The sequence below is a fragment of the Protopterus annectens genome, chromosome 10.part0 (genome assembly GCF_019279795.1).
Source record: "Protopterus annectens isolate FY-2018-M chromosome 10.part0, PAN1.0, whole genome shotgun sequence".
Classification (NCBI taxonomy): Eukaryota; Metazoa; Chordata; order Ceratodontiformes; family Protopteridae; genus Protopterus; species Protopterus annectens.
The window spans coordinates 972,563,998-972,591,363 of record NC_056744.1 but is presented as its reverse complement, the minus strand read 5'-3'; the positions used below and the strand labels follow the sequence as shown (position 1 = coordinate 972,591,363).

The following is a 27,366-nucleotide window of genomic DNA, read 5'->3' as shown; positions in this document are numbered from 1 at the left end:
CAGCACCTGCAATGTGCCCAGTAATGACAACTCTTGCAATTCATATGGGGTTACATGTATTGGTAACACATCTAAATATGATTGTAAATTATTTTTTATAAGACCCGTTGCTCCTATTACTACTGGAACTGTCCGGGTATCTTTCTTCCACATTGCTCTCATTTCCCCCTGCAAATTCTATATTTTATGACTTTGTCTCTCTCTGTACCCAAGACACTGTAGTCACTGGGTATGGCGATTTCACTAATCAATGCTACTTTTGCCTTATTTTCATGGACTACATCTGTTTTTCTAGCATCCATCTTCTGAACTGTTGGTAATAGGTGATCCCATGTGATATAAACTTCATTATTTTCTATGATGCTTTGTGGCTCATGTTCCCAGTGTTTTTCAGCCACTTCAATCCCATAATGTTTGCACAATCCCCAGTGCAACAGTCTTGCCACATTATTACGTCTTTTAGTATACATTCCTTCTGCCATTAGTATGTCACAACCAGCAACAAGGTATGCAACTGTTTCCAATTCTGTTTTACAAACCTACATTTGTCTGTTTCTCCAACATGTTCAATGGACATTGTAAACCAACATGTATGCAAGCCCACTGTCTTGGGCCACCAATATTAACCTTTCATCTTTTGGTTTGAATTTGCCTCTTCTTAACCATTCCTGTGTTTGATCCTGACCAACATGAGGTTCTTCCAGAAGTTTTCTACACTTGCAACTACATTTATGCATTTTCCATATTTCTTGCCTTTTCCTTCATTTGTTTTTTGGCACATTCAGTTGCTGCCTGCTTTTTATCTACTTCTGGCTTGATTTCCATTCCTGCTTGACGCCAATATGCTTCTGATAGATTAAGCAGAGAAGTCATCTTAGATTTATTCTCCTCATGTTTCAAAACTTTCACTACGTTTGGGTCTTGTGAGGTTAGCAGATATGTGTGCAGTCTACGAGTGCAGATCTATACATGTAATCAATTTCAAAGAAGCACATGCCTCCTTTGGAACGGGGAATATATAATCTTGGTATGTATTGATTTTTTATAAATAATTTGGTGAGCATGAAACATCCTTCTTGTTTTCCTGTGTAATCTATCCAGCACCTTTAGGGGCAAGTCAAACACTCCAAAACTGCAAGTTAGGACAGGAAGGGCAAATTGGTTTATAGCTTGAAGTTTGCTCCTAGATGTCAATGCTGTTTTCAGGATTAATTTAAGTCTTCTAAAGTATTCCTTATTAAGTTTTATTTGCATTTGTTCATATTTTATTGTTGATTCTTCATCAATTCCCAAACATTTATACACTCTCTTGCTCAAGTTCTTTTATATCACATTCTTGTCCCAAACTGATGTTTTCTTGGTGGGGCAGTTTTCTTGTTTTAAAGGTTGCTTTTGCATATTTATCAAGACCAAATGACATTCTCATATCTTCTGAAAAAGCTTTTAACAACTTGCAGTTGTGCTTTCAGTTTTTCATCTGATGAGCTATACAGTTTTAAATCATAGACAAAGAGAAGATGAGAAGTCTTTACACTTTGTTGTTTTTCTAGGAGCCAAATTACAGCCATGGCCTAAGCTGTTAAGTAGACAGCTTAATGGGTTAAGGGCAAGACAGAATAGCAACATGACATAGAGATACCCTGGAATATCCTCATTTGAATTTCTATCTCTGGAATAATTTGTCCTTTATCATGGCTTAATTGCAAAGTGGTCTGCCACTCTTTCATGGTCAATGTAATGTAGTCAATCAGTGTAGGGTGTATCTTATACATTTTTAAGCACTCTTTAATCAATGAATGTAGAATACTATCCAATGCTTTTTTGTAGTCACTCCATGCCATACTTAGATCCTTCCCCTTTTTACAGTTCTCCACTTTGACTTGAACAACAAATGATCCTTTGTTCCATATGACTTTCTTTTATTCGCATTTTTTTCTACTGCCATAATTGAGTCTTCTTCTAAATGACTATAAACTCTGTCATCAATTCCAGTATATAGTTTATACGTCACTAGAAGGCAAATTATTAGTCTATAATTTTTAGGGTAGCCTTCTTTCTTAAGTAGGAGCATTGTTTTTCCTGTTGTTAACCAGGTTGGTGTCTGTTCAAAGTGCGCATATAAATAGTTCTTCTTCGTGGCTAAATCTTCATGCAAAGATGGTAATATTTTAACCAAAGTTTAGGTACTGCATCTGGGCCTGGGGTTTTCCAGTTTGATGCTTTTCTTAACTTTGTTTCAATCTCTGGCTGTTACCTCATCCCATTTCATAACCTGTACCTTTAAACTTCTTATTCTTTAACTTCTTCTATCCATCTAGCATTTTTGTTATGTTCCACAGGATCTTCATAGATACTTCTCTAAAATGTATCTATTTCTTCTTTTTTGTCGGTCTTTCAATTCCTTTTACCTTGTTTCCCAATTCTCTATAAAACATTTGTGGGTCATCAATAAATTGCTTATTTTGTACTTATTTATCTGCACTGCATTACTTCCTAGATGTAACAATATTAGTCTCATTTTATTTCAACCACTTTGTCCTTTCTTTTGATGTACTTAGATAAGGAAGGACTTTAATGTCTTTCGGCTTTTCCCGGTTAGGGGTCGCCACAGCAGAACTCCGGTCCGCTAATGATTGGCAGTGGATTTTTACGGTGCTGAGTTGCCAGACCAACACCCAACCTTTAAAGAAAGCACACCCATTCACGCTCACACCTACCTGCATGTCTTTAACGTCACTTGATAGCGGGGAGGACATGCAGATCGACAAAGAAGGTGCTCCGGCCGAGAATTGAACGAGAGAACCTCTTGCTGTGTTGACGTCAACGCTAACTGCTGCACCACTGCGGCTACTTAGATAAGTAAGGACACGTTGTTGTTTTTTGTCTTTCGGCTTTTTCCCGGTAAGGGGTTGCCACAGCAGAACTCCAGTCCGCTAATGATTGGCAGTAGATTTTTTATGAAATGCCGAGGTGCCAGCTCATTGCCTAACCTTCAACACAAAGGCACACCCATTTACACACGCATGTCTTTCGAACGCTACCCAACCGCGGAGAGGACATGCAGACTCCACACAGAAGGCACTCCCAAGCCAAGCCGAGAATCAAACGGGAGAACCTTTTGCTGTGAAGTAACAACGCTACTGCCGTACCACCTCGGCATTAGATAAGACAGATAAGGAAGGACACTACGGGCTGTTAAATGTAAATGTACAAAAATGTTACCATGGACTTGAATTTCCAGTTTACTCATCTTCAGATCTCTTATAATACCTCACATGTATATAATGTCCAGACAACTTTTCTCTTTTTTCTAGCTGCTTCTCCATTTTGAGAAACAAGGGACTACAGGTTTTACAAGCATTTCTTCTTCCTGTCTCCATAGTTTTGAATTATGGTCTTTATACTGGTGTATTTTATGTTCAATTTCTGTTTTCACAAATTATCTCATGCTCTTTATTTTATTCAATGTTTTTTTTAATTTATACTCAGTTGCATAGTTCGTTAAGCTCCTTACCTGCAGGTGTTGTTCCACACTGCACAGCCAATGACAATAGAGCTGCTCATGCTGTCTCTCCAGTGCATCTAGTTTTCCTTTAATGTCCTGGTTCCATTTTTTTTGCCGAACAGCAAAAATGTAATTCTTCGTATAGTTTCAACATACTGCCTTATGTAAGCTTCCTCACTTTTAACTTTTACATAACTGATGCACACTTATTAAAATGTGTAACATCTTAAATCCGATTCTAGAATTTTGATATAGTTGCCAGTTATTCAATCCGTAGAATCTTTATACCACTTTTTATTTTTTTATACATTAACAGTCTATTTAATACTGAATCAGTAATACTTATTAAAACAGTGGCTTGCTGTTTCACGTAATCCATTTCTAATCCTCTAGGAACAATTTTTAAATTTCTTCCTAATGATAAAATCCAACCAGCTGGAAAATTCCAAAAGTTAATTTTCCTTGCTAATATTGTACTTCTTTTGGGTAAAACATATTTTTATTAATGCAATTTAGCATGCATGGTTCTAAAATAGTCCATATAAATGCTACTCATTTATAAATGCACTCTCTTATTTTCAGAACACAAGTACATACCATGAGTGACTGATTACAATGCGTAAAAATAAATGTTTTCTTTTACTTTGTTGTTGGCAGTGATAGGACAAAGAATCCTTATTTTTGTGAAAAGGCAGAAATATTTTAGCTGTGAGGAGGTGTACTTTCTAAAAATATAAACCCAAATAAAACAAAAACCATCGACCGTTGTGTAAGGCAGAAACGGCAATAAGGCACAGACCAGGAACTTGAAGCAGAAAGAATTTAATGAAAAGCACACCGACTGAGCGCTTTCACCAGTGAAACTGGCTTCTTCAGAGTCGTATGAACACACCCAGCATCACAGCTCTTTAATATCATTACCAAAAATCAATTAATCAATTATCCAATAAATATTGTTACTAAAATCTAGTGGATTAATCACATCTGACACAAATATATCTATCATAGGTTTTGAATGCACACATTGTTTAGTTGATGCATCTAATCCCAGGTTTTTTGTTTTTAGTCTGATGTTTGATAATCGGCAACAACACAGAAAAAAAAAATATATATGTGTATATATATATATATATATATATATATATATATATATATATATATATATTAAATAACCTCAAATTAATAGATAAATTCTAATAAAATGCTCATACTTAACCACACTAATAAAAACCAAAACAAAAAACAGAACAATAACCCCATATTCAAAACATGAAATTGTATAAATGTATATATATATAAATATGTTTCTATTCAATTACTAAAAAATATATAAAACACAATTGATCCATGCATAATATTACATATACAATTATATGTAAAATGTGTATGTACCATCAAATATTATAATTACTGTAAACAATGACACTTAAATTAAATATGTTTCAACTGGGGTTTTAGAGAAATACATTCGTTAAGCCCAGGAAACCTCGTGGCATTCAACCTGATCTGCCACTCCATTTCACGTAGTGCAACACTGTTGTTAATGTCACAATTGGCATTTGGTTTCACTCGATCAACTATAAAAAATAAAAACTTCTTAAATTCATTGCAATCTTTTGTGTGTAAATAGAGAGCATTGTGTTCATCCTTTCTTCTAATAGATCTACAATGCTCTCCTATTCTTTCTTTAAGGCTTCTCGTAGTCATGCCTACATAAAATGCTTCACATGACATACAGGAAGCAATATACACACAATTCCTAGTACTGCAATTACATAACCCAGGACAGGCAATAGTGCGTTTAAATCCAGCTACACTCAAATATGTTCCCTCAGCAATGTATTTACATCCTTTGCAACACCCACATTTACCCATACGAGATCTCATATACCCATTATTTGTCTTCTCTAATATATCTTTTAAATTATAACCCCTACCATAAACTATAACAGGGGCCTTACCCAAAATCGCTTTTGTGTCCCTACTCAGGAAGTAATCCCATAGGCTCCTAAGACTTGCACATAATTCAGGTGCCTTGTCATTATATTTAAGTATAAACCTTGGAACACCCTCTCCTGTGTTACTATTGTTTTTAGTATCCGGGGTCGATAATGTGTCACCCCTAACTTTTAAAATTGGTGTATATTTATTTTTTCTTTTCCTATAAATCTCTCTTTTGATGTTAATTAACAAAGCCAAGGGATAACCCCTTTCGAGAAACATTCCTATGAGTATATACATTTCTTTTCTAAATAATTCGTCATCACTAATGAGTCTAGATAAACAGATTTTTTATAGTTGATCGAGTGAAACCAAATGCCAATTGTGACATTAACAACAGTGTTGCACTACGTGAAATGGAGTGGCAGATCAGGTTGAATGCCACGAGGTTTCCAGGGCTTAACGAATGTATTTCTATAAAACCCCAGTTGAAACATAGAGCATATTTAATTTAAGTGTCATTGTTTCCAGTAATTATAATATTTGATGGTACATACACATTTTACATACAATTGTATATGTAATATTATGCATGGATCAATTGTGTTTTATATATTTTTAGTAATTGAATAGAAACATATTTATATATATATATATACATTTATACAATTTCATGTTTTGAATATGGGGTTATTGTTCTGTTTTTTGTTTTGGTTTTTATTAGTGTGGTTAAGTATGAGCATTTTATTAGAATTTATCTATTAATTTGAGGTTATTTAATATATATATATATATATATATATATATATATATATATATATACACACATATATATATATATATATATATATATATATATATATATATATATATATTTTTTTTTTCTATGTTGTTGCCGATTATCAAACATCAGACTAAAAACAAAAAACCTGGGATTAGATGCATCAACTAAACAATGTGTGCATTCAAAACCTATGATAGATATATTTAAGTGTCAGATGTGATTAATCCACTAGATTTTAGTAACAATATTTATTGGATAATTGATTAATTGATTTTTGGTAATGATATTAAAGAGCTGTGATGCTGGGTGTATTCATACGACTCTGAAGAAGCCAGTTTCACTGGTGAAAGCGCTCAGTCGGTGTGCTTTTCATTAAATTCTTTCTGCTTCAAGTTCCTGGTCTGTGCCTTATTGCCGTTTCTGCCTTACACAGTGGTCGGTGGTTTTTGTTTTATTTTTGTTTTAAGTTGGTTCCTGCATTGGAACTGTTGATTTTGTTTAAAAATATAAACCCTCCAAAAGTAATTTTTTGTACTTATCAGAATGTTAGTATTATCTGGTCTCTGTTTAAACACTGGAAACCATAGGACTGGTCACCTTGGCATCTATTCTGTCTAGCAACAAAATCTTTACAAACTCAAGCTCATTCACTCACCATTATCTCCTGCACTTGATGGAGATCTCCAGATATTACAGTTGTGTACCTACCATAAATGTAGATGTTCGAGTGTGTGCACTGTTGCAGTCATTACAATTGGATTATCCTGCTGGCAGGCTACCCGCAGTCGGCCTGAATTCCAAAGTCTAGGTCCGGCGTTGGTTGCTGTCGCCTCCTCCCTGACGTCAGTGCGCCAGGGGTATAAAAGATGCAGCCAACGCCATTTTCTTCAGTTTTTCTTGCCCCAGATGTCAGGTGCCCCCAAAAGGGTAGGCTAAAAATATGTCTATAAAGCATGCATGCACCAAGTTTCCTTCATCTACAAGCAAATACACCACATAGGTTGTATAGAATGGAGAAGTACAGATAAGGTCCAGCAAAGATAAGGGGGATGGTGGGTAACCTGGACTGCAACAATGAATACACTCAAACATCTACATTTATGGTAGGTACACAACTGTACTATGTTCATCGTGTTTCACTGTTGCAGTCATTACAATTGGGATGAATCCCAAAGCTAAGGTTGGAAGGCTGGAACTAAATAGAATTAGGAGCAGATATGAGGCCCTGCAGGACTGCAGTGGTAAAGCCTGCCCTGGATTTGGAGTAGAGTGGTAAGTGGTGGTGCTTTGTAAAAGTGTGCACTGAACTCCAGGTTGCAGCCTCTAAAATGTCTTTAGTTGGCACTCCTCTGAGGAAGGCTGCTGAAGTGGCTGCTGCTCTGATTGAATGTGGCCTAATGCCCTTAGGCACTGATTTGCCATGTTGAGAATAGCATAAACAAATGCAGTGACCTATCCACTTTGAAATAGTCTGCTTTAAAATAGCCTTTCCTTGCGATCCTGCAGCATATGCTACCAGTAATTGCTCAGCCTTTCTGAAAGCTTTGGTTCTGTCCAAGTAGAAGCGCAGTTGTCTGTGTATGTCCAAAGAATGCAGAAGTTTCTCACCCTTATTCTGTGGGTTTGGATAAAAGGTAGGCAAATTAATAGTTTGGTTGAGGGCCACACTGGGCACTACCTTAGGCATAAATGTGGGTTTGTCCTTAGAGAAACCCTATCTGGATGGAAAATGATAAAAAGGTTCCACAGCCATGAGTGCCTGTAGCGCTGAGACTCGTCTTGCAGAGGTTATTGCTAGGAGCAGAGCTGTTTTCCATGATAAAATTTTATATCAGCTGTAGTGGCTGGCTCAAAAGGAGGCAGAGTGAGTTTTTTCCAAGACATAATTGAGGTCCAATGCAGGTATTGGTGATCTCCTTGGAGGCCGTAAGTTTTTAGCTCCTCTGAGGTACTGCCTTAATAAAGGATGAGAAAAAATAGGTGGCTCTGTATTGTAATGAGCTGAAATGGCAGAGGCATGAATCTTAATTGATGAAAAGGATAGGCCATTGTCCAGCATCTCAGTTAAGTATTGCAAAATCTGAAAGATATTTGGAGAAATCATGTCAATTCCTTGTGCCTGGTTCCAAGCACAGAATCTCTTTCATTTTTCTGCATAAGATTTTCTGGTACTGGGCCTCCTGGCCTCCAAGATAACATCCATCACTGCTTTAGAGAGAGGTGTGTTTTGAAAAGCTACATTATCCGCCATGCTGCCAGATTTAAGGTCCTGAGTTGACTGTGCAGAATCTGATTGTTTTGTTGTGTCAGTAAGTGAGGAATATGAGGTAATGCCAGTGCTGGGCATTGAGTCAAGTTCCTTAGGATTGGGTACCAGTGCTGGCGGGGCTAGTCTGGGGCAATCAGTATAATTTTTGGCTTCTCTTGTCTGACCTTTAGATTACCTTGGGGAGGAGAGGCAGTGGGGGAAAGGCATATACTGTTAAGTTTTTCCAGCTGAAAGATAGAGCATCCACTTTCCATGCTTGCTTGTGATAAGTCCTTGTGCAGAATCTCTATCGTTGCCAGTTGTGAGGGGAGGCAAATAGATCTATGTCCGGGAATTCCAATTCCTTGTTATCATGCTGAAGACTTGTGGATCCAATTTCCACTTGTGGGGATCCATGACGTTTCTGCTTAGTTCGTCTGACAGAGTATTTATCTTTCCTGGCAGGAATTGTGCTTGCAGATGTACCTGGTAAGTCAATGCTGTATACCACAAAGTCATGGCTAGTCTGCAAAGGGGGTAGGAATGTGTGCCTCCCTGCTTGTTTATGTACCACATGACTGTAGTACTGTCCGTCTTTATCAGTAGTTGTCCTGGATGAAGCAGGTCCTTGAAGGCGGTCAGGGCATTATGAACAGCTAGCATCTCTTTTTGATTGATATGTAGATGCATTTGGATTGCAGACCAAGAGCCCTGAAAACATCTTCCTAACATGTGGGCCCCCAGGCATAATCTGATGCATCTGTTGTCAGTGTCTGCCTGGCTGGGGGTATGGTGAATGGCTGCCCCTTGTTGTGGTGACAGGCCTTTGCCCACCATCAATACTCCTGTTGCAGGCAGGGAATGAGTGTAATTATTGTTTCCAGGCTGTGGCAATGTTTAGTCCAAACACTTTTTAGATACCATTGTAGTTTCCTCATATGCAGTCTTACATATGGAATTAGCAGAATGCGGGATGCCATGAAGCCCAAAGCCTGCAGAATTTTTCTTGCAGTTAACTGGGTGTTTGTTGCCAACTTTTTGAAATAAGTAGTCAGTTGCCTTTGTTTGTCTGGCGTGAGATAAGCCATCTGGGCAGTTGTAGTTAAGCTTGCACCCAGGAATATTATCTCTTGAGAGGGTACAAGTTTTGATTTATTTTAGTTTACTGTGTATCCCAGGTATGTTAATAATCTTTTTACAAACGCCAGATGCTGTAGTAGTATGTCCTTGCTCTCTGCTTGAATAAGGCAGTCGTCCAAGTAAGGATATATTTGTATTCCTCTCTGTCTGCAAAATGCAATTACTGGTGCCAGGCATTTTGTGAAAACCCTGGGAGCAGTAGATAAGCCAAAGGGCAGTGCAGGGAATTGGTAGTGCATTGAGCTGGCTATGAATCTGAGGTATCTTCTGCATGATTGTCTGATTGGGACATGCAGGTATGCCTCTTTTACGTCTAAAGTTACAAGCCAAGCCTTCTTGCCCAGCATGGGCAGAAGCTGCTGCAGAGTCAAGATTTTGAATTTTAGACTATCCAGGTATGTGTTTAGAATAGATAGGTCCAGTACTGGCCTCCAGGCTTTGTCCTTCCTGGGCACCAAGAAAAGTCTTGAGTAAAATCCTTGTCCCTGCTCTTGCTGTGGTACTTGCTGAATGGCCCTCATGTCCATGAGGGAAGAAACTTGATTTTGTGCCTCTGCCCATTGATTTTTTAGCAGGTCTGGCATACCGTTTGCCCTTGGCAGGGTGTGAAAGTGGAACCTGTAACCTTGTGACACTATGTTCAAGATCCATTTGTCCTGGGTGATTATGTGCCAGTTCTGAGAAAAAATAAGTGCTTGGCGCTGGCAGGGGGAAGTCATTGGGACTGCTTTCTGTATGGCTGTGATTTATCTTCTCCGCTTTTGGAGGTAGAAGCACCCCATTATTTAGACGTGTATGAGCCTTGGGCCTGGGATCTGTCTCTAGGGCGTCTGTATCTGCTCTCTTTGCGGCCTGTCTGACACTGGAAAGGACCAAATTCTTTGTAGGTCCGTGTCTGCTAAATCTTGGAGGCTGTACCTGTAAGAAATCCTTGACTGTTTGCATAGATTTGGCTTTGTCCTCCATTTTCTTCAACACCTCTTCTGCTTTAACACCAAACAAGGTATCATGCTGTAATGGAGCATATAATAATTTTGCTTTAACATGATCAGGCAGATTCTGTTCCTTTAACCAAGCATGCCTCCTAATCACAGAACCCGTAACAGCGGCTCTGCCGGAGGCCTCCAAAGAATCAAAACCACATTGTAAAGTATGCTTTCCAACTTGTTCTGCTGCATGCAATAAATCCTGCATTTCTTTATTTGCTGCACATTCAGAATTTGTCAACAATTTCAACATCTCATTGATAGAATAGATCTAATGTCTATAACAGTTAAAGAATCTATTCCAAAACTGATTGATTACTTGATAATAAATTTACAGCATAAAGTTTCTGATAAAGGTAAACTTTCATATATACATAAAATTATCAGACAAGAAACTTTTTACAATGTAGATTCATACTGGAATTATTTCACCTCTATTAATGGGGACCCACCAACTCAACAAGATAAACAATATATATTGGAATCTGCTTATAGAACTACATCTTCCATTGTCTGGAGACTTTATACATGGAAATTTTTACATAGATCTTTTATACACCTTTGATGATGAATAAAATTAATAATAAAGATAATCTATGTAAGAGATGTAATGTAGAAATTAATGCTGACTGGGCTCATATGTTTTATGACTGTATGAAGTTGAAAGAATACTGGAAGTCAATTAATGAATTTTTGCAGGCTCTTTTACAGATAATTTCATTATTTCTAAGTCTCTTATATTATTCAACACACCTGTACCTCAATGTGTTAAAAAGATTAAGCTTCCCTTGTCATGGTCTATCCTAGCAGTGGCTAGGAAAATAATAACTAGAAATTGGATTTCAGATACACCTCCTTCGTTCAATGAATTTAAAAATGTTATGAATATAATGTGTCATATGGAAATAAGCACAATTACAATGAGAACAACTAGAAAAACATCACATTTTATTGTATGGGATAATTTACAAAATTTGTTAAAAAAATTCTAATTTCAATAGCACAGTATTTTAGTTTAATTAATTGATCTGATTGTAGTGGATGTCTTTGTAAATACTTTAGTTGTTTTGTTGAATATTATAATAATACCTATTTTTAATTATTTGTATAAAATTGTTATGATATTTCTCTTATATGTTAAAACAATAAATTTGTTTTAAAAAAAAAAAAAAGAATTTGTCAACAATTTCTGTTTAAGCAGTGACAATGTATTGCTGATATTTAAGCATATGAAACTGACAATTTAAAGCCCTTATAGCCAAGGTAGCAGAAGTGTAAATCTTTTTTCCCATCTGTCCAGTGCCCTGGAATCTCTGTCAGAGGGGTAGGCTTTTTTGCAGTGAAGGCCTTGACCCCCTTGGGACCCTGAGAGATAGTTTCTGGGTCAGCAGCAGGGTTTTTAAAAAGAAATTTGTGGGAGTCTAGAACCCTGTAGTATCTGTCTGGCTTAACATGAGCTGGAGGTAAGGAGTCAGGAGTCAGACTGGACTCTGAAAATACATCATCTACAATGTCTAGCACTGGTGGAATAGCCATGGGCCTGTGCTGAGGCAGTAAAAGAAAGTCTCTGAGCCTTTTCTTAGATTCTGAATAATCTTGACTCTCCCAGTGGGAATGCTCCCTTCATTGTATGCAGTGTTTCCCCAAAAGAATAATCCACAGCTGGAGGAGAAGCTGAGGGGATAGATTCTTCAGTACCAGAATCCTCATAAGGAGGAAGAGCGTATTCCTGATCAGAAGAGGAATCAGATGAAATGGAAACCTGATCTGAAGATTCATATTCTATCTCTTGCCTATGCCTCTTGTTAGGAGGGGGGATGAGAACCCCTGATCAAAGTAATCAGGTCTTCGGCCATTTTGAGCATCTGTTTTTTAGGCATGGAGGCCTGTCCATGGGGCTGTTGTACTTGTTTATTTGTCTTTAAAGCTGCTTTAGTCTTTGCCTTTGAAGCTGAAGTAGTTTTAACATATAATTGTGTAGGTCTGAAAATGCCCTCAGAAGCCGATGCCTGCTCAGCGGCTCCAGACCCATCTGAGGGAATGGTTTCCGAAGGTCCAATACCTTGAGTTTCTGTAGGCCTGGTTGACTCCACGTGGGAGTTGGTATCGGCCTGCGGCTCTAAAGTAGCGGTCATCAGTGGCTGCGAAAGCGCCTCACTGATAACCGGCGAACTGTTGACTGGCCTAGAAGAAGCCTCGTCATCGGTTTTGGACCTCAGATGCCTGTCCTTCTCTTTTTCTTTGCGTTTTTTGTAAACTCCAGTAGTCGGCTGTTCCGACGGCATTATATAATTAAATCTTCTGCCAAAGTAATGAAATGCAAAATCGTACAGATGCTTAATAGTGCGTTGGTTAAATCTAGCACAAAACCGACAACTAGCAACATCGTGGTCAGGGCCTAGGCAAGGAATGCATTAAGAATGAAAATCCTTATGAGGTATTTGCTTCCCACAAGAAATACAATTATTAACTTTTTCTGACATCGGTCTGGAGCAAGAAAAAAGTTTCCCCAATGGGGTACTTAGCTTTTAATGAAGACTTCGGATCTGAAATTCGAACTTGAAAATCTCAGGAGTCAGACGACCAGCACTTGCGAATTGCTTTTGCTTCGGGCACCGCACGGCAAGAGAGACTGAAGAAAATGGCATCGGCTGCATCTTTTATACCCCTGATGCACTGATGTCAGGGAGGAGGCAACAGCAACCGATGCCGGACCTAGACTTTGGAATTCAGGCCGACTGTGGGTAGCCTGCCAGCAGGATAACCCAATTGTAATGACTGCAACAGTGAAACAAGATGAACATCAAGTAAAAGGGCAAGTAGCTCACCTCCCAATAAATGGGGAAATAATTAGAATGTAGAACCTAGAAGGTAAGCCTAAACAAAGTCTCCCTAGAAGTCCATTAGGAAATGATAACTCTGGAAGGGGCAAGTGGGTGGGTCATTCCAGTGTGCAGTTAGAGACCAGATAAATCTAATGTTCTGGTAAGTACATAACCTAAGTATTTCTCTGAGCCTGTCTGGATGCTAGAAACCTTTAGACACAGTTCCCAGCTGACATAGGGTCGCTGAAGCCAGCAAGCCTTTGAGAACATTTGCTCCAGATGAAGCCCAAGCTCCACAGAAAGTGCTCAGACTGTAATGTTTGGCAAAAGTATGCAAGGATTGCAAAGTAGCAACAGATGTAATGTTCTCAAGAGGCCAGTTATGTAAGAAGGCATTATATTTGGCTTGAGCTCTAGCAAACTGCATGTTTGGTCATGTAGCAAAGGTTTTACCTGCAAAGGTGCAACAATGCAATACCTGATAGGATAACCACTTAGATAAGGTAATGTTGTTGATTGTTATTCCCAAAGTCTTTTTTCTTATCTAGACAGACATGGATTTACCTGTAAACATCTGATATTCCCCTTTACTAGAAAATTTAGGGAAGAGAAACTGGTATATTTACAGTCTGGCGCAGACTGGTTTGCGCAGTCACCTTAGGCATAAAGGATGGATTAGTGAAAGTGTTCTGACTCTGTCTGGATGAAAATCAATATATAGATACTTTGAGGATCATGGAGCTCAGAAATTCTTCAGACAGATGTATTGGCCACCAACAAGGACATAATCTATGGTAAAACCTTGAGAGATAAAGAATGAACTTGTTAAAATGGTGGCTTGGGTAACATTTCCAAAACATAATTCAAGAGGGATCTGGTTTTACCAAGGTGAATCTGGAGTAGAATAGTCTTTAAATGAAAGCTTTACAGATCTTAAAGAAAGCCAAACTCATCATGGTAAGAAGAAATGCCTGCAGACGTCCAAGCAACCTCCACCCCCCCCAACACAAATCATGAAACACATACTTCGCAAAACCAGTGTGCCACACAATCACAGCCCTCAAGGCAAAATAACATACCCAACATACTAGTAATAGGTGACTCTATAGTCAGGCACACTGACGTCACACTCACTAGGCTGAATAAGGAGAAGGTTACTGTTAGCTGCCTGTCAGGTGCCAGGATCCGCCACATAACACAAGCACTCAGGTCACTCCAGAACAAGTACAAATTAGACTCTGTCATTGTCCATGTTGGTGTGAATGACCTGAGCCGTACATCCCTGGACTACATGAAAAGAGACATGGAAGAGCTCTCTGATCACGTAGCCCAGGCTGGTATGACCCTGACCCTGAGTAGCATCCTGCCCTCACCAAGAATGGTACCATGGTATAAAGAAAACATTATCAATTTCAACAATTGGCTAAGTTTCTGGTGTCATTCAAAGGGGAACCAGTGTCTGTCTGCCTGGGATGACATGCTCGACAAGCCACGCTGCTTCACTAGAGACAGCTTGCACCCGTCATCCTTAGGCTTTCAAATACTGGCCAAGGCTTTTGCTACCCCCATAGTGCCTTTTTTAGGCAAGGCTCAAAAGACAAACCCACCACCGTAAATAGCACAAGTTACAAAAATCTGAGGGTAATACTACTCAATGCCAGAAGTCTAAACCTCAAAATGCACACACTCGAGGCACTCCTCAGTATGGAGAAAATCAATATATGTGCAGTAACACAAACCTGGTTTAAGGCCCCAGCGAGCACCCCAGCACTACCAGGCTAGAACTCATATCATACATTTCGGCCACAGAACCAGGTCCGAAATACAAGACAGGGGAGTATCCATATTCATCAAGGATACCCACACCTCCAGGTTAGTGGCACAGCAAGATACTTCAGAGATTATCCACATGTAACTAACAACAGGCAAAACTGCAATTCAAATTGTAGTTTGCTACAGATCACCCACTATGTCCCAGGACCCCCCATTCTGCATTTCTGGAAACACTAGGTAACATAAAGGTCCTACCAAACATCCTAACATTGGGTGATTTCAACTACCCAGACATCGACTGGGAGAACTACTCAAGTACTAACTCCCTTGCCCAGCATTTCCTAGAATTTATAAACTCAAATGCCCTGGAACAACTGGTCAATACTCCCACCACAGGTGACAATATATTGGACCTGGTCATCACCAACATGGGCGACCGGTGTTCCACACCGGAGGTCAACTCCTCGCTGGTTAGATCTGACCATAAACAAATCACTTTGGATATCCACATTCCGCCCCCACCCCCGGACAAGGAAACCACCGTGAAAAACTTTTCAAAAGCAAACTTCACATTACTTAAGACGGAGGTGGAAAGTTTCAAAGCCCCCATGCTAAAGGATAACACTGTCCAAGCTGCAAAATCCTTTACTAATGCATTCTAAGGGCACCTACAAGAATGCATGGATCGTGCTATCCCAAGCAAAACCAAGACTCACTCCTCCAAGAAAAGGAAACCAGTCTGCTGGACCCCTGCCATAAACAAGCTATACAATAGAAGGAGGAAACTAGTACAGAAAAGAGGAAAATCCCAAGAAGGGAAGACATCCCTGATCAGTATCAGCAAGAAACTACAATCCCTCATAAAATCGTCCAAGGCGAGCTTTGAAAGAAAACTTGCTAAGGACTCCAAAGATAACCACAAGGCAATCTTTAGCTATGTCAAGAATCTAAGTGGCAATGCTCAGATCTGCTCAGAGTTGGTGCACAATGGCACAAAAAATTTCCAACATCCTGGCAGACAGGTTCAGTGCAAACTTCACCCCCCTCTCACCCCCAAAAGGGCCCATAACCATACCAGAAGAATGTAGAGCCCCTGAAATCACAGACACTCAGGTTAAAATAGCCCTCTCCAAAGCCAAAAACACAGCATCAATGGGACCGGACGGTGTCCCAGGCTGCCTCCTACACGAGCTCAAAGACAAACTAACCCCTCACCTAAACACACTGTTCATACTCAGCCTCTCCACAGGCTACGTACCCATAGAGTGGTGCACAGCAACGATTATTCCACTCCACAAAGGTGGAGCCACAACAGACCACGGGAACTATCGCCCTATAAGCCTGACTAGCTTGGTCTGCGAGGCTATGGAGAGCATCATCATAAAACTCATTAAAAGAGACATTGGGAACCTCCAAACACTGGACCCTACCCAGTTCGGCTTTGTTAAGGGCAGATCATGTCTCCTAAACCTGGTGGACTTCTTTGAGACAGTTACCAAGGCTATAGATGATGGAAAGGTGGTACACACAGCCTACCCAGACCTAGCAAAGGCCTTTGACACCATTCCCCATTCTGGTATTATAGACAAGCTCACCAGCCTGAACATAAACCCCTATGTCACAAGATGGGTTGCCAATTGGCTCACGGACAGAACCCACATGGTGAGAGTTGCAGGAGCTAGGTCTGACTCTAAACCATTTACAAGTGGCATTCCCCAGGGCTCAGTCCTAGGACCCCTCCTGTTCGGCATATACTTCTCAGAGGTACAGACAAGCACAGGAGGACTGTGGCTGACCAAGTTTGCAGACAACTGCAAACTAGGGGCTATAACTGACTCACCGGCTGACACACACATCCTCCAAAAGGGTCTCACTGAGACGGATACCTGGTGTCAAAATCATGGCCTCAAGCTAAATGCCAGAAAGTGCATAGTTATTCCCTTTGGAAATAACAAAGTACCCACAAACTACCACACAGGTGGTAGTCCCCTAAATACAGAAAATGTAATAAGGGATCTGGGGACCCAGGTAGACAGTAATCTCTCCTTTGATAATTACATTGCCAAAGTGGTTAGAAAATCCTGCTATGTGGCCCACCTAATCACAAAAGGGTTTGCATCCAGATCAAAAGAGATCATTGTGCCCCTGTACTCATCACTCTTCAGACCCATCATAGAGTATAACGCCCCATTTGGGATATACCTTACAAGACACCTGCAACAGTTGGAAAGACCACAGAAGTATCTCACCAAGAAGATCACTGGCCTCAAACAGATGCCCTATGCAGCTTGACTGAAGAAACTCCAGCTGTACTCAGTTGCATACCACCTGCTCGGAGGTGATCCCTGCCCGACATACAAGGCCATGTCCAACCCAGAATTGATGGACATGCTCCACCTAAAGAAAACCTTATCCCCTTGAGCCACATGGTCTAGGGATCTAAACCTCACCGCAACAATAAATAAGACTTGCTGGAGGGATAGATTCCTGTCCCAGAGACTTCCCATGCTTTGGAACAAGATTCCAATCTATATTAGGCAGAGCTCCTCGCTAGCATTCTTCAAGAGAAACCTTGACGAGTTGATGGGAAACAGAAAGTTTACCCCGGGGATCACTTCAGTGGCTCGGCTGGACAGAGGCACAGGGAATTAATCTAAGGGGACGGCGAAAGCCAACACATTCTAGCTAGGCTTATAAATGCCTTCGGGCAGATAGCCTAGTACCTACCTATGAACCTATAAATTAACCTCAATAGATAAATGAAGTGGCTTTCATGTTGAAAAGTTAAATTTAAAAGGTAAGCACACTAGCTAGACAGGCTGACATAGAATCTGTTCATTCTCGGTCCAAAGGTAAAACCTTTTCTATTTATTTTAATAAATTTTCCTTGCCAAATGTTTTTGAGAAACAGTAATCAAGTCAACAACTTCTGCTGGAAATGACTGTCTCTTGAGCATAAGTGGAAAACAACACGTGGTTAGATGTAGGAAAACATGTCTAGATGAAGCTGACCAGACAGGTGAGTCTGCAGGAAAAAGGGGTTGTCTCTTGAGGTGAGGCCAAAGCAATATCTAGCCAGCCCAGAATGGGGCTATGAGAATGACCTGTGATATGAATGGGATAACAGGAAATGCATAAATGAGACCGGGGAAACAGTTGCAGGAGAAAGTCTCCCTTGATAACTGGCTGAGCAGTCAAACACTCAACCAAGACAATCTGTAAACATGCTGGATGACCCCAGTATATACATTATTATGAGAACCGTGATGCAATTCCACAGCCTGCTGCCAAAACCCTCACAGCTTCCCTGCAGAAAGGGTATGAGCTAATTCCTCCTTGCTTATGTACCATACCACTGCCATATTGTCTAACAGTACTGAGACTGCACCCAGAGGTAGTAAATCCTGAAATACCTGCAACATTAGAAGGACTGCTCTCATTTCGTGAACACCAATGTACAAATGAGCCTCTTATGAAGTCCACATTAACTGGACCATCCTGTTTATATAATGTCTTACACCCCAGAATGGATACATCTGTGGTCTTCAGATGTGGTTTCACAAATAGTGCACCTGTATTCACACTGTGTGGTTCCATCCATCAGAGCAAACACTTGATACAGGCCTTAGACAGTTTTATGTTGTAAGTCATGGGTTGTTAGGCCTGATCTCACCGAGTATAAGGGACCATCTAATTGAAAATGCCACGAGTCCCAACACCTAGAACACACTAATGGCAGAAGGTTGCGGGTTCTGCATCAGGCTTGAAATTTTACCGATAATGGAAAGAATCCTGTCTGGGGGCAGTTTGGCTTTTTGGTTCAGAATGTCTAGCTGGCACCCTATAAAGACTAGGCTTTGAGACAGCTCTAGGGGGGATTTAGCCACACTGACTATGATCCCCAAGGATAGATATATTTGGAGCAAGTACTGCTTTGCAATGAGCAGCTTCTCTTTTGTGGGGGCTGCTAGGAGTCAGTCACCTAGGTAGAGAACAATGAGACGTCAGTTGAGACTGGAGCCAAGCATTTGGTAAACATATGGGGAGAGGGGCTGGGAGTCCGAATGTCAGAGCCAAAAATGGATAAAGATTGACTTTCTACCTGAAACTGAAGGAATTCCTTTGATGCTTTTGCTATCTTTATGGGCAGAAAGACCTCTTGAAGATCTAGAGAGCACATCCAGTCCCCTGCCTGAAAACAAGGCAGGATGGACTACACCAAGATGATCTGGAAGGATTCCTTTACAAATTGGCTCAGCTGATTTAGACTGAGAATGGGTCTGAGATCCTTTGTCTTTTTGGGCACTAAGAACAACCTGGAATAGAAAAAGGATCCTCTCTGGTCTGGTGGGACCTCCTGATGGCTCTTTTGAGTAGGAGCTTTCTGACCTACTTTTACTGCTGCTTTCCTTTGACAGGGGGTGGGGGAGGGGTGAAACAGCACATTTGGGGACGCTTCCAAAAAGGGAATAAAGCAGCCTCTGGATACAATTTTCATGATCCACTTGCCCAATGTGGTGGCCTGCCACAATGGAAGGTGTAGGGGAAGATGATGCCCAACTGCCACCAGAACAGAGTAGTTGGGAAGCTCTTCAGGATTTATACTGGCAAAACCCTCAAAACAACCTATCTAGAATCCTTATGGGACCTCATCTGTCCGTAAGGTGGCAGTTGGACTGGAAGTCACTTCTGCCTGGAGAACTGCTATCCTGCTGCTGTCTTTTATGGGGCTGTTAGTACTTATGAACCATAAGTTCTAACATCAAAGTGGTACGCGAAGTCTGTAAGATGCAACCCAGCTTATTTTCTTATAGCTAATTCTGAGCCAGCCACTCAAGCAGTTCCATCCGCAGCATTAAGAATTAGAAAAATGATCAATGGGGACATGGAACTTATTGTTACCACTTGGATCTCCAGCTATTTGCAAGTGTTTGACATTTTCTCGGTCAGATCCCTCTGAAATCTGATCATGTGCAATATACATTTCAAAGCTCTGAGAATATACTGGGAACATGCATCCACCTCCCTATTCTACCTATCATCCTAGACTTTGTTTGGAAAACGAATAGCCTGGTCATCCTCTGGGAAGTTTTTTCCTTGCTGGCTGCAGCTACAACTATGGAGTCCACAATAGGCATCTTGGTGCTGCAATGCTGTCTGTCCTTAGATTGGGGGCCTGCAGAGCTCTGGTTTCTTGGGAATCAGTTCAGCTACTTCTGGTTCCTTCCATGCCTTACAGCAAACCATATCTGCCATCTTGCATGGTGGAGCCACTATCCAAGCTGCTAGGGGAAAGAGGACTTGTAGGCCTCTAGTAAAATCTCTTTCTTAGGGAACATGGTGGTCTATGGGCCAGGATCCCCTCTACCTCATCATTTCCAGAATATTGTTGAAATTAGCATCTTTGGAAAGGGATTTGGGTGACACCTTTCCTTCATCAAGATTTGATTCCAGGGAGAGGGACTCCAAAGGAGAGTCCATGGGTTTCCTCTTACATCATCTCTTTCTATAATGGGTCAGGAGGACAGTCACCCAAACTCTTCTGATAACAGGGCACTCCAGACTGCAACAGTCTGGAACTGCAATTTCCAATGTCCTGAGGGAGTAAGCACGATGGTTGGTTGAAAGCTCTCACTTCAGTGGTATCTCAGAGTGGAATCTATGGATCCTGCACTATCAAATCCACCATAGTACCAGGGACCAAAATCGATGGAACAGGACCAACAGAAGTTAGTAACAACAAAAATGCCCCAACTTCGAAGCACAGTGTCTAACACTATTGTGCCACAGTGCAAATGGGGCTCTGCTGTGCTGAGGAGCAGACGATTAAATGATCTGTCTTTGAGAACAGAGCTGAGAACATCAATTCTAACATCGGCATTGAGAATCTGGTGCCAATCCCTTGGGACCTAGTGATTGCCAGCACTGACATAATCTATGCCATGGACACTGATGAGGATGAGAAAGAAGCATCAGTCTGAGAATGGGATAAAGTGCAGGTGTCTGCAATTATTCCATCTTTGCTAATGCTGGAAGAGGGCCCAGAAGAGGGATAACTGAAAGGGTCACACACAGACCTTCTTGGGCCACTGTAGGTACTGTTGGGGATGAGATGACACCACACTGTAGTTGAGCCTTTGTGAAGGCAGAAACTATTTGCTCCCAATCCAAGAATGTGGGGCTCCTAAGGGACCTGAAAAGCAACAAGATGAAAAAGATGCAGATCTTGATGCCATGAGTCTGGAGATTTTGTGTTCAGAAGAGGAATAGCCTTGTCCTCCTCTCCCCTGGTGCTGAATCAGTCATTCCATATGATTCCTGCCATGGATGAGAAGTTTGGCTGGTAGGATAACAGTAAAAGTAGGCCATGGTACGGCAGAAGGGAAAGCAGCCCTGAGAACATTAGATGGAATCAGTTTCTCTAATATGGGAAGATCTGACTTTTCTGCTCTTCTCGTTTCTTTACATTTATCTGCCCAATTTTGTCAAGATCCTAGGGGGAAGGGGTGTATCTGCACGTACTACTTCTCCATGAGGTAGCCCTTTTAGTACTAATTTGCTTCTCCTATCTGAATGTGTATGAAAACTAAATTTTTTTGCAGATTCTACAATCATTATCCAAAAGAGTTACCCTCCAGCACAAGTCACACAGGTCATGAGGATCGTATGGATGGAACTCGTACCCACACTTTCTGAACCCTTGTTTAGGTTCCTTATCCATCACTACTTAGCCTACTTAGAGGCGATCTCTGCTTGACTTACAAAGCCATGCCTGACCCAGCTCTATTAGAAATGCTATATCTAAAGAAATCCCAATCCCTCCACACCAAATGTTCTAGAGACCTCAACTTCATTACCACAATCAACAGACAATGCTGAAGGGACAGGTTCATAGCCCAGAGACTGCCCATGCTATGGAATAGACTTCCCATACATGTCAAGCAGAGCACCTCACTGGCCCTCTTCAAGAGAAATCTTGATGAGTGGATGGAAAATAGAAAATTCACCCCGGGGATCACTCCACTGGCTCTACTTGACAGAGGCACTAAGAACGAAGGGCGGGTGAAACGATGCCAGGGTAATCCTATGGGCTAAGCTTGTAAAGGCTCCGGGGTCATTAATCTAGGACACACCTATGAACTAGTCTACACACAACTAGAAAACCACCACAAAACTTTTACCAATAACCCAATATAATCAGCTGTAACACTTGAGCAGTTGTAACCTGACCAGGAAGAGAGGACATATTCTAGTTGCTGACTACAGTCCTGACAAGCTTGAAGTAGACAACCCTTGTTGAAAAAACAGTTGCTAAGTTGACCAAAAAGGGAAAATCGCTTAAGAACAGATTAATAATAACAAGGGCTGGGAAGGCTATGAAGGAGAAGAGACAAGACAGAAAAGAATACAGAAGTCAGAAAAACACTATAAAAGTTCAGACACTGTCCCAATACTGTTTAAATATGAACAAAATCACTTATCTGAAGTGTAAAGAGGAATACTGCCCTATAGTAGCTTGAGCTGTTTGGAGACATTGTGGCTTCAATGGCAGCAATGAAACCTGGAGATTTCTCTGCAGTGCAGGGGATTATGGTCAGGGAAGAAGTTTGAGCTGTGAGAAGATTGTTGGAGGGCAGAATAGGTGCCAAGGTGACCAGTTCAATGGTTTCCAGTGTCCAGAATAGGGCCAAAGAAATATTAAAGTCATGTCAGGAACCTACTATTGTAGATATTTTAGTTTATCCACTTCTGCAGTACTAACAATGATGCGCCCAATTTCCAGAACTCTTCCCCCTTCCACCTTTAGGTCTGGTGGTGTCCCTTCTATATGAATACCAAGATGTCAGCGGTGTAAAGGAAAAATTGCCAGCTCCATCTTTGGATCCCTCTTTATTTCCCTGGCAGGTGCAGTACTGACTAGTGCAAGAGTATGGACTACCATGCAATGACCCCCCCCCCCCCCCGGAAGGAGAACACAAACCACAGGAACCCTAGAATTTCTTCTCCAGACTGCTGCTGAACACTGAATAGCAGGGTACTTGGTCAGGTGGTAGACAGGGAAGGTGAGAAAGGACTAGTGTAAGTTCCCACGCCCATTACGTGTCCTACTGATGGGGAGGGCTCTTGTACTGGCAAAGTGAATATATTCAATAATCTACAATTAGGCTAATACAGCTGCACAATGTCCTAAACGCACTGATGCAGTACTGACTCTTGAAAAGACACCCATTGCTTACAGACGATTGGGTAGCTGGCATGTGGAAAATGCAGGATATAAACCCTGCAGAACAGCCATTGCAAAACCTGCTATGACTCTAGAAACAATAACTAGGTTGTAATGCTTGGCAAAGATAAGTGTTGAAGAGCAGGCAGCTGCTTCCAAAATGGCCTGGGTAGTCACTCTTATTACAGAAGCTGTGGTAGCAGTTGTGGCCCTGGTAGAATGGGCTCTCACTTGATCATGGATAGACTAGAAATGAGGAGAATAGCAAAATACTTTAGTCTATTCAGGTAAAATCTTGGATGTTTGTGAATGACTAGGGAGACAGAAATACCACAGGGAGGTTTACAGTCTTGGTTCAAAGATAGTGTACAGTCTGGTTCAAAGATAGTTCTGTAACCACATTAGGTATGAAAAAATGGGTTAGTTTATGGATTATGAATGTCCTTATAAAATACCAAGAAGCCGTCACCACAAAAGGGGGTTTTCAAATATGAAATATGCCTAGTCAAGGCTACAAAAGCAAGGCAGTCTCCCATAACAAAAATGTTATGGAAGTGGACGCAACTAGCTCAAATGGGGGAAAATGGGTTCTTTCAGTACAAAAGTTGTGTTATGATGAAGAGAGCACCTGTCTGGGTGGTCTAAAAATGCAGAATCCCCTTAAGGAACAGTTTTGCTGCCAACTGAGAATATGGGGTGGGATCAAGCGGCAGACCTACATAAATGGCTGAGTCATGGTGGTTTGTCAAGGCACAGAAAAGGCCTATTTTGTATAGATCTCAGCAGTTTAACAACCTGAGATATCTGTGCTGAGGAAGGTCCTGCTCTCTGCTAAAGCTCCAATAGGAGAACTTCCCCATTGCTAAGCAAGATTTCCGTGTGGTGGGTCTCCTGATCTCCTTCAAAATCTGTAGCACATTCTCAGAATGCATACACTTGGATGGCATTAAAGTTAGATCACTTACACTGCCATAGTTAGGGTCGGTAAGCATGGATAAACTGAATACCCCCTGTTATGAATCAAAGCCTGGATAAACCGAATACCCCCCCCCCCTTTTATGAATCAAGATAGTATACACACACAGCCAACAGAACCAGTTCTTCTCTTACCAGACTCACAAGATAGAATCAATGCTGCCTGGGCCAGTATGGTGCTATCACAGTACCATTTTATTTTAACTGTCATCCATTATCTTCTATAATACCCAGGGATCAGGAGTACTTGAGAGAAAGCATATATAAAAAGGCCTGCCATGATTATGGAAAACACACTTGTTGCCCAGGACTATTTTGTCAGTATCCTGATGCAGTATTTGCTTAACAGCTTATGCTTGTTTTGTTTTTTGAGACGCAAAAAGATACACTCCATTTGTGGATTAAGTCCACAAACACGTCCCTGTTCAACATCCATTCACTGGGATCTCTTCTTATTCTGCTAAGTCCTGACCCGTGGGCTAGCTCTTATGCCTGCTGTGCTAGACTGCACATTAGGTAAGAGTCTCTACCTTTTCTTTGCTTACTAATATGCCACATCATCATGGTATTGTCTGTTTGGAATTGCAATGTAATGGGCTTGAGGCTTTGATGGCTAGAATCACTAACATACTTTCCTTTACACGGACATGCTTCTTTCTGAATGTCTTGGTACACATTTCCCTGAACAGATACCCTGCATGGGCTCCCTGAATTCCGGAGGGAGTAGTCCATTGTAAGGTCCTGACAACCCAGGTTCAACTTGAAGGTTGCACCCAAAATTAGACAGGTAACAGTAGGATGAGGCATTGCAAAGTCTGGGCACCCCAGTACCACCTGTTTCTAAGACACCCCTGCAACTTCCTCATATGCAGACTTATTAGCAGGACCATTGACATACGGGAGGTATAGCATCACAGACCCCTGAGAAACTCCTTGGCAGGAGTATGACTGGAGTTGGAGATCTTTTTGAAATACAGTAAAAGAAAATAGATCTTATCCTCTGGAAGGAATGCTGTTTCTCTGCATCTAACAGTGCCCCATTAGAAACAGTCCTAGGGACTGTAAAAATTTTACTGTGGTTTGTAGTGCCACCTAAATCTCCTCTGTGGATGTGGGCTACATAAGGCATTCTCTAGAGTCTCCTTGCTCCTTTGTCTGTTTAAAACTCTCATTTAGTGTCTCTCTACTGTGATAAACATTTCTTTAGTGTTTTCTGCCTAAAATAGTGTAGCTAGTAGCTGTAGCATAGCCTAGTTCAGGTTTGCAGTCACAGTCACTGGGCCTGGTTGTTTTTTTTCAGTGGCTGATTGTTCTGAGCACATGTTCCAGGCCATCTTGGACTAGCAGAGGCCTTTCCTTTCTTCACTTAATGAGAGGACTGTGTTGATTGGCCACTGACTGGTTAAAGGTTGGCTGGTCTAGGGCTTGGAGTAAGCACTCATTGGTTCTTTTGAGCTTTTTTACAGTTGTTTCAGGTTGTACTTTCTGGTATTTACGTTCTACCTTTGAGAGGATTTCTGCTTATTCACACTGAGCTGAATGGAGGAGGGGCACTGACCACAACTCTGATCTGTAATGTATAACAATAAGTATCCTGTTTTTGCTAGTTATTGCTTATTCTAACTATTTACAGCACTATTGTCTGCTGCCTACTTTTTACTGTATTTTATTGAAATAAACTAATCTGCACTGTTGTATTGAAATTGTCTGCCTTACATTTACTTTTGTTACTGTCACACTGTTTGCAAAGCTTTTTCGGCTAGTTTCACTGTGTGAAAGGTATTAACTGAAAATGTTCTCCATTTGGTAAGCATTTCTTTGTTTGTTCTGATTTCCTGCCAAGGAGTGTATCATATAACTGATTTGTTTACAGTTAAAAGCATTCTCTAGAGTCTCCTTGCTCCTTTACCTGTTTAAAACTTTCATTTAGTGTCTCACTGCTGTTTTTCTGCTGTGATAAACATTTCTGTAGTGTTTTCTGCTTAAAATAGTGTGGCTAGTAGCTGTAGCATAGTTTCTCACACTCCATCCCTATTGGTGTCTTGTCCTTATACTTAGTGGCTTTGCAGTTGTCTGTCCCTACTGTAAATTTGATCTGGGACACTCCTCCCAGTCCAATGTCATTAGCTCATTCTACCTAATAGAGAGAACATTTGGGACGGCCAGCCCCCTTAGTTTCTTAACCTTGAATTATCTTCTGTTCCTCCTTTCTCTTTTTCCACTTTACTAAAAAAAAAAAAAAAAAAACTTTATTCATCTGCTTTTACAGTATTTGTGTTTCCTCCTCCTACTCTATTACTTCATCTTGGTTTTTCTGCTACTTGTTCTCTAAAGTGTTCAATTGCATCTTCTCTGCTGAATTTGTTACTGCTTGTTTTTAAACTGTTTAAAATTTAAGTGTTATTCTAAACCTCTTAGTTTTGCTTTAAGCACTTGGTCTTTAGGCCTGCCCCTTAGCTCTCCCTTACATCTCACCCTAAGAGTCTGACAAATATGGATGGACAACTTATTATGGATTCTCCTGCCAGCCTGGTTGATGTAGGCATCCTGAGACAGTGTAGCAACTGCCTCATGTACATGGATAACCATTTACTACCACCACCTAGGAACACAATTTGTGACAAATGCAATTACATAAAGAAGCTAGAGTCTATGCTCTCTCCCTCACAAGCCAGTATATCTGGCACTGAGAAGGTTGTCAACACAATCACTACACCTCAAACACCACCCACAACTACACAGCACACAACCACAACACACCCATATATGCGGAGATTCTCAACAAAAAAAACCCAAACAAAGAAGACCTCAGAGGCAAAAATACATGAGAACAACCCTCCACACCACATACCATGCGTAGTCTACACACCAGTGTCTCGTAAGCACTAAGGCCTAACCATAAACCCAACATATTAGTCATATTACTCCATTGTGAGACACAGATATGCCGCTCACCAGGCTGGAT

At 40.9% G+C, this 27,366-nt stretch overlaps 1 protein-coding gene across 1 annotated transcript in view; it reads right to left on the bottom strand.

Annotated features, from left to right (window-relative positions):
* Positions 1 to 27,366, bottom strand: part of XPR1 (xenotropic and polytropic retrovirus receptor 1) — a 2,667,923-nt gene that overhangs the window by 508,429 nt on the left and 2,132,128 nt on the right. The window contains 1 exon segment of the mRNA XM_044085740.1: positions 26,770 to 26,783. Within this exon segment, the coding sequence (XP_043941675.1) occupies positions 26,770 to 26,783 (14 nt within the window).